Source organism: Varanus komodoensis, unplaced genomic scaffold (genome assembly GCF_004798865.1).
Source record: "Varanus komodoensis strain SLA01 unplaced genomic scaffold, ASM479886v1 scaffold84, whole genome shotgun sequence".
In the NCBI taxonomy this organism is placed as follows: Eukaryota; Metazoa; Chordata; class Lepidosauria; order Squamata; family Varanidae; genus Varanus; species Varanus komodoensis.
In genome coordinates, this window is record NW_025336531.1 from 762,113 (window position 1) to 774,955 (window position 12,843).

Below are 12,843 nucleotides of genomic sequence, written 5' to 3' on the forward strand. Positions count from 1 at the left end.
CCTCCCACTTGCCTTTCTGAAACAGAAAGCTGGCTGGGCTTTAGCGCTGTGATGGGCTATGTGTGGTCTTCCAGATCTTGTTGGACTTGTAGTTCCCATCAGACCAAGTCAGCATAACCAGTGGTGAGAAATGATGGAAGTTGCCGTCCAACATCATCTGTCGGAGCACATGCCCCTACTCTGCTTTAGCTTTTTCGGCAACATTCGGTATTTACTATATCTCTGAGCTGTAGTAACTTCTTCCATCAGTGCAACTGGCTATTAATACACATCCTTGGCTATAGCTGGGACAAAGCAAAGAATCCTACTGTAGCACTCCTATACAGGAAATCTTTGTGGAGTGGGCTGAAATACTTTCTGGTGAGCTTTTTGGGAACCAGGAAGACCTGAAGTATGTCACATCAGATAACACTCCAGTGTGCAAAGCCAATTAAATGTAGAGAATTTCATGACCTGTTAGGGCAAGTTCCTACTTTGAGACTGAATTACAAGTACTCCCTTATTTAGGGAATGGGGTTTGGTTGCTTTCTTCCATTCCATGGCCAAACTTGGAGCAACCAAAGTCCATTACCTCCCCCGCCCCCTCCGTAATGATAAAAGTATGATTGTGGCTTTTAAGAGCCTACTTTATTTGGAGAAAATGTAAAGTTCTTGCAACATTTTTATTTTTTCATAGCTATATGCTGGAAATGACTTAATGTCATCCCACTTCTTTTTATCAAAGCAGAGCTTTGTTTTATTCTTATCATGCAGCCATTATGCATGTGTTCTTTAAATATTATATGCTGCTCTGGTCACCTAATCTCTGAGAAGATGCACTGGAATTTGGAAATGAACATGGAAATCTGGCAAAAAGTATGTGAGATTCCAGATGGTTTCTTTATGAGGCAGCATTTAAAGGACCAGGACTAATTTATGTAGAAGAGGTTTTGTAGAGGAAGGAACAAGAGGAATGCTGTTAATTAAAGGTGCTTGGGGAATATTGCTTGGCGCCATGCATTTTCCAGCATGAGGCTCCTCGGGGTCAGTTTTATCCCCCGTTCTGTTTAACAGCTACATGAAACTGTTGGGTGGGGTCATCCGGAATTTTGGAGTGCACTGGCATCAGTATACCAATGAGATGCAACTATGCTTCTCCGTTTCACCTTTGTCAGGTGAGGCTGTGGATTAGTGTTACAGCAGTGGGCTAGATGTGGACTAATAAACTGAAGCTCAGTCCACACAAGACTTAGTGGGTGGTTCTTCTGGCCAGATAGATAGTGTTTATTCTGTTCTGTACAGAATTACTCTCTCCCCAAAAGAGCAGGTTTGTAACTTGAGGGTTCTAGGGAGCTATCTGTCATTTGAGGCTCAGGTAACCTCAGTGGCATGGAGTGGTTTCTACCAGCTTTGGCTGGTGGCCCAGCTGCTCCCTTTTCCAGACAGAGATAACACGGCTTCAGGAATCTACATTCTGGTAACCTCCAAGTTAGATTACTGCAGTGTAGAACTGCTCTTGATGACTGTTCAGAAGCTGCAGTTTAGGCAAAATGCAGCAGACGGATTAGTAACAGGGGCCAGAAGATCTGAATGTATAGCACCAGTTCTGGCCTGCTTGCATTGGCTGTCTATATGCTTCAGAATCTGATTTAAGTTGATGGTTTTGACCTTATCCTGAGCCTTTTATAGTTCGAAATAGCAACACCTGATAGAATATCACTTCTAACCTGAATATATGTGGACCCTACAGTCAGCACCTTCCTGCGAGTGCCTCTTCCAAGGGGGACTTAAATGGTGGCCACCAGTGAGAGGGTCTTTGCAGTGCCCCCCCCCCCCCCCCCCGGAAGTGTACCTGGTGCCAGCAGTCATCTTTTTAGCACCAGGCAAGGATTATCTTTTGCTGTATTGTATTTGATGGCATATGATGGGGAATTAACAGCAATTGTCTTGCTGATTCCAGTATGTTACTGTAAGTGCCTCAGCTATTTTTAAATAGTTTTTAAATTGTTCAGAATTTTGTATGTCAAAGATTTTCTATTATGTCTTTATTATCTAGTATTTCTATTGTGGCTTGTAATTTTTGAAATTAAATAAGTAAATGATAGGGAGAAGAGCTGGTTTCCCATTGTCTTGAGGGCAAGCCAAGTGGAAGACCAGGATTCTATTATTCATGGTGAGCCAAGCTTGCAGCCGCAGCAAGTCATTTTCCTTTCCTATTTGAACAGGTGGGGTTCTTTGGTTATGTGAGCTACATTGAAGCCATTGAGGGGAATGTACTCATGAACTTTCCTTCCAATCTGGTGACTGAGATGATACGTGTGGGGTTTATGATGTCTGTAGCATTTGGATTTCCGATGATGATTCTGCCATGCCGACAGGCACTGAATACTCTTCTGTTTGAACAGCAGGTAACTTCCTTCTGGTTTGGTACAGTTGCCTGCCTCTGTCTGAACTATTACATTTTTAGGTTTTTCCAGACATTCTTCCTTAAACTGGGGTTGTGCTTGCACTGCATTTTACTTTTCTCTGCTTTCCCTCCACACTTTGTACCTTTGTGTGAAAGAAATGAGCAAAAATTTCTCATGTTCCATCTTCGAGACAGCAGTCATATTCGGGGGGGGGGGGGTGTTGGGCTGATGCCTCATGATTCCTTTGTCACAAAAGTCGCTCTGAGAGCAGTCCAGAACATACTGCATAGTATGGAGTTGAACTTGCTGTGTGACTTGCTTAATTAGCCTTATATAAGCAACAAAACGTTGCACTTGTACGGCATTTCTGGTAAAAGCATGAAGCAATTTCCCATATTATTAGGAAAGAAATGATGATGTTTGCCAGTCATGCCTGCCTGGGCATAATTCGTGCCTGTGGAACCAGCAGCCTCAGACCAGCCTGTGTGTATTTCAGGGTGACTGGGCATTAGGAGGCTTTGGCCTCCAAGTTCCTGATCTTTCCGTGGTTGAGAAGCAAGGAGGTATCAGAGCAGTTACCACAACTTGACCAGTCCTTGGGGGAAGCAAGTGACCATTTCCTCCTTCCCCCTCACTTGCCATTTTTCTCCCAATGGTACAACCACTGTCCTGAAGGTCACTCAGCCTGTGGTAAATTTCTAACTCTTGTCCCACTCAGATTCAGATGCCTGCTCCCCTTCTTCCACATGCATTATCTGTGAGGACTGTGGGAAGGTTTGAAACTGACACCTTGTGCCAGTAGCCAAATGGACTAAAAGCAAAAGTAGCTGCATCATCAATAAGCAAAATTCAGCTGTCTGTTTTATTGTGTAATACCTGTATAAAGCCAGTCAAAAGAGCATTAACATGTGCGAGTTTTCAAGATCTTCAGACCTCTTCATCGGGCAAGATGTTACAGGTCTTGGGAGGAAGGAGGAAGTGCCTCTGTGAGTCCTCCTCCTCTCCACAGGCACTGTAACTTCAACATTAATTCAAGATTTTTTCTTCCCTCCTCCCGTCTCACCAGTCCCACCTGCTTTTTGGAGCATCTTGACCGATTAAGAGATCTGGCGTTTTCAAAAGGTTGCGCAGTATTGTTGATCTTTTGGTCGACCTATTTAGCCAAGCAGAATTATTTTTAGCATGTTGAATCTTGTCTGCAGGTGGATCTTGTCTGCAGGAATTCTTCTCTAGGTTAGTTTGAAATATTAATGCTAAGATCTGCACTCCACTATTTTGGAACAGAACTCATTTGCAGCTCATTTTTAAAAGACATTTTAAGGCAGCTGTGAGAACTAGGACAAGTGAGGACAAACAAATTCAAAAGATTGAAAAGGTGTAATTTGTAATCTAAATATTATGCTGCCCAATAGTGGCAATCTTAATAAGTGTTTGTGATTTATTAAGGCTAGGTACAGCAAGCCATACTCATGGTTAATTTTAGAAACTTATAGGTACACAGTTCTGAAATCATTGGCAGGTTGAGAGGAGACTGTAGCATAAAGGTTCTAAAAAAATGACCAATGTTGTTATTTATTGCATCGCATTGACATCCCACCTTTTTTCCTCTTGTAAGAAATGCAGGATGGCTCACATAGTTCCATATTGTCCTCACCATGACAGACCTGTGAGGCAGGTTAGACTGAGAGTAAAGTGACTGGCCCAAAGCCACTCAGTGAGCCTCATAGCTGAGAGGGACTAGAGCCCAGATCTCCCTGGTCCCCAGTCCCACAGTCCAACCACCACGCCACACTGGCTAACTAGAGATGAGTCCCCAGAGGTGGTAAATTCTGTTAAGAGAATTAATTGTTGTGCTAGTATTTTCTTCTTAAATAGCAAAAAGATGGGACCTTTGCTGCAGGAGGTTATATGCCACCTCTCCGATTTAAAGCCCTGACACTGGCGGTGGTGTTTGGAACCATGGTCGGAGGCATCATGATCCCAAATGGTAAGTGAGATTTTGTTTTCATTTAGTTGTATTTTCACAGTCCTTATCCCTAGTCTTAAGTGCTTATGGTAGGTTTGCAGGTTAGCTGTCCTCTTATTGGACCTACAGTTACATGCTAAGATTTAAACTTGTCCTCTGTGTCTACACAATTATTCTGACTTGTGCACATGAATGTCCACATTGTATTAGTTTAATTCTAGTTGAAACCCAGGCAAAATAGAAAAGTTTCTCAACATTGAGAGGAGATACTTAGTCTCTGAGGGGCTGGAGCTCTGCAATAGTGGCACGGTCACAGAAAATGCCTCTGTGCAGGACTTCACTCCCTTTGCTCGGTGCTTGGGCAGAACAGTCAGAGAGGTGTTCTTGGTTACAGCACAGTAGAGCAAAAAGGAAAACACCTGTGCAGAGGTCTGGCCACATTTCCACATTGCAGCTCTCCTGACATGTACTGTTCCCCACTCCCATGTCATCTGCTAGAGTTGGGCTACAATCCTAAATGTGCTTTCTGTGATGACAGTGGGATTTAATTCTGAGTAAATGTGCATAAGATTGTGTACCTCATTGTGGATTTTGCAAATATTTCCAGCTGTCTTAAAGATGCATTACAATGCATCTCTTGAGCTGATGGTTTCAGTTGTTGTGTATTGCCATGTGCTATAATAAGTTCAAATATGTATGTGCAATTTTTTACACTTTTGCATTTAAAGATGTGTATCCATTTCAGAATGATCATAGTTCTGATCATCCGTTTATTCTATTCATTTCACCATTTCACGTGGCTGAATGCTACAATTTTGCTTCTGTGCTCTTCTTCTTCGCGATCTCCATGCATCACACATACGGGCTGTGTGCCTGCACAGATCCTGCTGCTGGGAAGATTCTACAGCTGAGCATTAAATTGGGAAATTAAATTTCCTGTTCCCTGCATCTGTGAGAAGGCCTGCCACCCATTTTCTCAGTACCTTTTCGACCACCTCCTTGCCTAGATAAGAACACACTTCTCTCCTCAACCCGAATATTTTTTCCAGCATTTGGTACCTTTTTCCTCTCTACCACTTGCTCCACCTTGCTCTCTGCTCAGCCTACCTTTTATCCCCCTCTCCATGAACTTCATTTTCACTCTTTACTTGTAAAAGCCTCTGTCTGTCTGCGTGTGTGTTTGACATGCACACATGCATGCATGTGCACATACGCACACACAGTGTCTCTATCTGCTTCCTCTTTGATCTTCTGCATCCTTTTACCAGCTCTTTGTCCATTCTCTGCTCTCTGCCCTTCCCATCAAAGGCACCCTTTAGAAACTCCCCCTGTGGATGGATGTGCCCTCTGCCTTTTCTGTTTGGGCAAGGCACGCATCATTGAATGGTGCCCACATTGCCAGACCTTCACAAAACAGGCCTGGAAACATAGGGCTGATCAAGTGAGGGCCAAGACCCTGGAAGCTGCAATTTCCAAATAGCTGCCCACATGGCCAGGAAAGCGCGCAAACCCATTTAGCTGGCCTGTGAAAGCTGAGATACTCTCTGTTCATCCCACAGCTGCTTGGTAAATCATCATGGATGCTGCCATTGCATGAGTTGCAGTGGCTGAAGCAGGAGGGCTAAGCTACCGAGGGATGTGTGCAAGGAGCCCATCAAGATGAACAAAGAGACTCTGGTTGCCTAATTGAAGGCTACCACTGCAGTTGCTGCACCCACTACCCGTTCTGTAGGGCAGCAGCGCTGGGAGAGGGGAAGAAGCAATGGGGGTGGCAGATTTCCTAGTATGAGCAGCCACTTGGCGGAACATATTGCCAAGTTCTTGTATGCATAAGATATATAGTTACAATGACTGACCTTGCAGCCTTTCTGCTTGCAGACGGCCACTGCAGGAATTCAGAACTCCAGTGTAAAGGATGAAGTCTCATACTTCAATAAGAAATAAGAAATCCAGATCCATATTCAGCAGGCATAGTCAGAATCACCAGTTAGGTCTCCCTCTAAACAGACGTGGCCATCCCACCATTCACATTGTCAGGATTGTTAAGCATGTGCATTGTATGCTCTTTAATGTATACTTATAGATGAAGGAGGGATCCCAATCCATTTTGGTAGGGGTGAGTATGGCCCCAGGAGTGTTAGTTGGTCACAGTACATTTGTGTGATCTTGCGCTTGTGGTATCACAATCAACAAAGGCGAACTACACACTGCACTTCAGCCATAGGCCTAGGATGTGGAAGCACAGGGGGAGCACATTCTTCCCAGTCCTGATTGTAAGTGGTTAAGGGGTATCTAATTCATGCTTAAGTGCCTTTCAGCATGTGCCTCCAGGCTCCAGTTGAATTGCTGAATTAAAGATGCAGTTAATTCGTATGTGATCTCTTGTCTCAGCTAGGACAGTTTCTCACAGTGCACTTGTTCTTCCTCTTCTCTCTCAGTGGAGACCATCCTCGGCCTAACAGGGGCAACCATGGGAAGCCTCATCTGTTTTATCTGCCCAGCTCTTATTTACAAGAAAATCCACAAAAATGCCTTTTGCTCACAGGTCAGTGCTAATGCTAAATAGCCCTTTCTCCACTTCTAGTTTGCAACAGAATCTGGGAACTCTGTTATTTTCTCTGAAGACAAGAAATCTAATCAAGCCCTCTTGTTTCACTTGGGTAAGAGACATTGTGTGTGCGTGCGAGGTGGTGGTGGCCCTGACTAGAACAACAAAGTTGACTTTTATTTATTTGTTGCATCTGTATCCCCCTCTTTCCACCAGGGATTGCAAGGCAGGGTCTCCATTGTATCCACATAACAACCCTACTGGGTAACCTAAACTGAGGTTCAGTGACTGTCCCAAAGCCACCTGGTGAGTTTTATGGCTGAATGGGGACTAGAACCTGAGCCTTTCAAGTCCCTAATGCAGACATATTTAGCCAAAGTAACTTTGGAACAGCCCTATCTTTATGCCTGGCAGTCTGAGAAGCAGATTACGGCTAGCACTCACAATGCTTTAGTATTCCCAGTATGGAAAATGCAGGTAGCATTTAGAAATCTGGAGCAGGCCACTTGTTTCAACCACACAGGCTTGGCTAAAAGAGATAGTCTTGCTTAATATGGTGGCCCTGCTGCTGACCCTTGGCTTTCAGGTTCCATCCACACAATATGCACGCTGATCCACACTCATTGCCCTCTTGCACACAGAAAGTTCCATTCACTCAAGAAATGTTCCTTTAGCACCTCATTCCATTGTTCTCCTCTTGCAGATGTAGTTTCTGTCTTTGGATTTACCCCTTTCCCCCATATCTTCTTAAATGGAACTGAAATGAAGATGGGCTTGTTCTCTCTGACTGTAGCTTAGCCAGATGACATACTTGGACATGTCACTGCTGCTCTGTACGCAAATGCTTGAAGACACTCAGCTTTCTGGGGTGTACAAGTGTGTGGTTTTAAAAATCAATATGAAATTTACACTTAGATACCTCAGTATTATGTCAGCACTATGGATGCAACGCAGGATTGGGCCGTTGCAGGCATGATGCATCCTAGGGTTGGAAGGTATCCAAAGAACACTGAGTCTGCTAACCACATTTTTCATGCATTCACTTGCATCTATGTTATGTTGATTCTGAATTGCTTCAGGATGACCTTGCTGTACAGGAGCAAGACTTACACATTCTGTCTATGCCTTGTACCTCTGCAACAGCATCATGTCCAGAATGCAACTGTCTCATCCCACACCCCATCCCATCTCTGGGAAAAGCTTTAAGGGTGCAGCAAAGGGTGAAAATGCAAAGGGATTTTGAGGTGTGAATTTGCAGAAGAACAAAAAGCATTCAGAACTTGCACTGCTATTTAGATACACAGTCTCTTGAGTTCCCTCTTTCTCTCCCTTCTCCTTCTCATTAGCTGTCTTTTTCCATTTCACAAAATATTAACTCAAGCTATCCAGATTACACTGTGCCAGCCAGGAAATAAACAAAGTCCAGAGGTGACCTACAGATAACAAGCAGTTCAATCAAACATTCTAAATGTTGGACTTGGCCCACTGATCTGTTACCTGGGGCACAGCTGGGCAGAAAGTAAGCCTCCAGATACTTGGGCTTCAGTCCCCACCTTTCCTGCTTACAGGCTATACTGGGAAGGGCTTTGGGGAGTTGAAGTTCACCTGGAGATCTGCCATGTGCCTGTCCTTAGTTTAGGGAGAGGCTTGGATTTTTAGTTGGAAGTTTTGGAGGGAAGGACCATGTTTGTCACAAAGTATTTATTATTTGTGTAGGAAAAAAACTTACATAAAAAGGAAAAGCCTTCCCTTAATTAAAAAAATTAGCCGCCCAGAAACAAGTGTAGGCAAGTTTACAATGGGGAAAAAACTTACTTTTTTTTACTGGCCATGGGACTCTGGCAGGCCAACCACAAGGTCAAGAAGGCAATGCATTTGTCTTAAAGAAAATTCAAGGTACTGATACTTACTTTTAAAACCTTATTTGGGACACTAATAGTTGACAGAGCACCTCTTCCCATGCCTTCTTGCCTGTGTGAAAAGCTCACCAGTTGATTCTTCCCTTCAAATACCATCAGTTGTTGAATATATTATGTGTGTACAAAAAACAGGGTCTTTTTTGTGGTGGTACCCCAATTCTGAAATGCCCTCACTAACTGTTCTTGACTAACTGCTGGCAACACTGCCATCTTTTCAATGCAGGGTCAAGGCATTTTTATTTACTCAGGCATTTTAATTTATTTTTATTGCCTCTTTTTGGAATGTTATGGATTGGTTGCTTCTTGGCTTTAATTTATATGATGAATGATGACATATCCCTTTATATACTGCTTTCATTATAAAATGCTACACCGCACTGGAGTGTGTAAAGATGAAGGAGGTCTAGAGATTTTACAACATAAATACATACATACATGACCATTTAGTACATAATATTATGCCAGCTGGATTCTTTTTCTGTATACTCATAGAGTCCCAAGAAGCACTGACTCAGTCTGACTCATAGGGAAAATGGAAGTCCACACATCAGCCAGTTTCATGAAAATACATGCTGATCATCTGTATCTTTGGGGGTGGGGGAAATTTCACTGAAAAGGATGGGAAGTGGTCTGAGGCAGGAGGGCAACTGGACAATGTTAGTTAGGAACTGCTGCTGAATTTGCCAAGGAAACCCTCTGACATCTGACCTTTTCCACACTTTCTCCACACACACAAAGAGTTTCATAGAGCATGTTTACATAATGCATAGCTCTGGACGCAGTTTTAAATGACAGCATCTCTTGGTCTGCCAGCTACTTGTCTGTCAAGGAGAAGCTTCCCTTTGTCTTGCTCTCCATTTGTTTTCATATATAACTCTATCTCTCTCTTTTCCCCCTTTCCCCTCTCTGGCTGCACTATTCATTCAATCCTTTTAATATGGGTGCAATATAGGGCAGGAAGATTTTCCTAAGTACAGTTCACAGAACTTTTAAAGATAGCTGTCTCTAGATTTCTGGCTTATACGTTTGCCCTGACTCTTGCCACTCATGCATCTGAGCTTCGCCCAACAGGTGCTGGACGTAGTAGAGCAACACCTTAAGAGAGCAACAGGGCCAGCCACCACCCCTCTTCTAGAGAGCAGTCCTTGGGCTGCCTCATTCTTCGTCTTCCCCTCACCATTTCTAAGCAGTCACAGCATGTATGTTAGTTGAACAGACCGGAGGCAGCGCAGTGAGGTCCTCATTCCAGCTGGGCAATTGTGTCCCCGTTTGCCCACTGGAAATTCCTCATTGTTGCCACTGCAGCCTGCAAGTTTTCATCAAAGAGATGGTTCGCCTTGAAATTAGCTTGCCTGGTTAACTGATTGTGGTGCTCTATTGTTGAATTTTCTTGATAGTGTTGTGCATTGCCCAGAACACTTTATTTTAAAGGAAGGACAACATATACTTTTGTTGCTATTGAAACAGACTGATTTCCAAATCTATTCTAGCAAGCTTATTGATATGCATAAGTGAACTGCTCCTCAATCAAGAGGTTTTCACTTTTAACTCACACCTGCTGTTACGAAAATTGGACCAGTTGCCAGTCACAGGACTTATCCTGGTAACAGGATGCCCTCTTGAGTTATGTGCCAGAGGATGGGTATAGGTGCCACAGTTCAAGGTGGCTCCTAGAGGGGGTGAGTAAAAAAATGTACTCCTCCCCCACTCTTCCCATCAAAACCATTCCCATGGGGGAGGGGGAAATACATCCCCAGATGTTTTTGTTGGCTGGCAAAAGGGTGTCTAATTCTGCCAACTGGAGTTGTTAATTATTACAGACAGCTGGTCAGTCAACAGCTGGCAGTCAGCCAGAGACCAAGAACGGCAGCTTGGATTAAGTGGCACGGGGAGCTCAGTTTAAAAGCTTGGAATGTTGGAAAGATGATTGAGTAACTGAGCGACGAGGGGAAGTAAAGGGGTTCTGAGCCAAGCTTGCGGAGGCGCAAATGACCTGGGAAACTGTCTGCCTTCACTGTGGTTCCTGTTGTAGGCCTGGATCCTTACTTGGCATGGAGGGGCAGTATGGGGACGGACTTAAGGATTGGGGGAAGGTTATTTGAAGGTCTGTGGGTGAAAGTGCATGATTGCTGATGGGGAAATATTTGCCTTACTTTCTCTAAAGCAAGAGAAAAGTCACTCAGCAGTTCAGATTTGAAAAGCAAGAGAAAACTGGGCACTGAGGTTAGTTGCATTTGTTGATTAGATTTGTATTCCACTGTTTGAACAGGCTTCTGCAAACACACACACAAGCCTTATACTTTTAAAAGTTAAAACCATGAAGGAAATGGAAGGAACAATATTAGGGGCATAAGGTGAAGAGGTGAACTAGTTTAAAGAAGAGAGTTAATGATCCTTCTTTATACCTCATTAGCAAAATGAAGTACCGTATGGACGGAATGCATAGAAATCTTCATGACCTGATAACATTAAATCTGGAGATCTTTATTTCTAACTAGCAGCAAATGAATAACCACAAGCCTTTTATTTAACCTTCTTTGAAAAGGGCCATTTTTCTAGCCATTGCAGTTTTGCACTAAAGCTGAACATATGTGCAGTATATGCTATACAGTCAGAACTGAGAAAGGGGGTTAATGTGAGCCTTGATCAGCACATGCTTAGACTTCCCTCTTATATGGTCCCTTGGGTCTTTCCTCCATACATTACATCCACTCATAATTAGTGTATACGGCAAAGACCCAAGTTTTGTAGCTGCCACCAACAGCACCCCCTTCCACGTTTATGCACACAGCCATACACTTGCACCCTCACACAAGTTTGCCATTAGATCAGTTTGGAGTCATCACAGAATTGCATCTTATTTTTTAAAAATCTGGAAGTATAGATTCATATGCTTCTAAAGGCTGTTTTTCACTGCTCACTTGACAGGTGGCACCACTTTTAGATGAGAACGTTTGAGACAAACTGCATATTACATTGCAGCTGTGCATCATGTAGGCCAACAGTAGTTCTTCACCAAAGGCGCTCTTTTGATCCTGGACCCATATTTTCAAGGCAGACAGAAACAGGTTAAGGAAGGGTTGGCAGATAGGGAAGGACCAGCTAGGGAAGCCCCCAAGGTGGCCATGGAGGCAAAAGCTTTCCCCTTTTGTGTTTCTCTAGCATCTAGTGGTTGAAGGTACATGTTGCAGTGTGGAGTGCTTTTGTTACCTGGACAAACCTAGAAAAAACGGTAGCCTCAAAGATGGGAGGCCTGAAGTTAACTTGGGTGTTATTTCCTGTGTAACTTTTTAAAAAAGTTGTCACACATTTAAAAGTAGTACCAATCTGCATGCAGATTAATGGAGGTAGGGGCTTCTGCATGCAATTAAGTGCTTGGCTCAGCCTTGGATGCAGACAGAAGGCGCAATTTAAATAGACTCACCTTTGCTGCAGCCTGAAATCTTTGGGGGATTTTGGACTGGGAGTCCAAAGCAGCGTCAGCCTCACCTCGGACCTGGAATGTTAACAATGGACTACATTGCAGGGCTGCAATAAACTTCTTGTTCGGTACAGCCTTCCAACCTACAGTAGTGCCATAAGAGGAAACTACATCCCAGTGTCATGGCATACTCAGTCCAACTTCCAACGTAGGGATAAAAGGGATTACATTGCAGAGGTATGGTGCTTTCTCAGCTTCAGCCCAGACTACAGTAGAGGCCTAATACTATTGGACCATATCGGACCACTTGGAACCTCACCTGCAGCATTAGATGACCTGTCCTGCAGAGCTGTCATAAGCCACTTTCTATCGGTCACCCTTTATCCAACCTAGAGGGCTGCTGCCATTTTGGCTACCTGAACACAGGCATTTTCTGTTAACAGAAAATAAGATTCAGTGATACAGATTTTGAATGTTACACATCTCTTTGGTTACCATGGCTAATGGCTGCTGCTAGACGAATGAATGAAGGATAGGCCTAGCCTATTTTATAAAATTTAAGCCAGACTTCTTCAGCCTGGTACCCTCCGCATGTTTGGACT

The 12,843-nt window shown here is 43.6% G+C and overlaps 1 protein-coding gene across 4 annotated transcripts in view; it reads left to right on the plus strand.

Moving 5' to 3' along the window:
* SLC38A10 (solute carrier family 38 member 10) overlaps positions 1-12,843 on the plus strand; it is a 79,242-nt gene that overhangs the window by 30,375 nt on the left and 36,024 nt on the right. For all 4 annotated transcript variants that reach the window (XM_044416938.1, XM_044416940.1, XM_044416939.1 and 1 more), the window contains 3 exons: positions 2,205-2,387; positions 4,263-4,374; positions 6,792-6,898. In XM_044416938.1, coding sequence (XP_044272873.1) covers positions 2,205-2,387; positions 4,263-4,374; positions 6,792-6,898 — 402 coding nt within the window. The remainder of the gene's footprint in view (positions 1-2,204; positions 2,388-4,262; positions 4,375-6,791; positions 6,899-12,843) is intronic.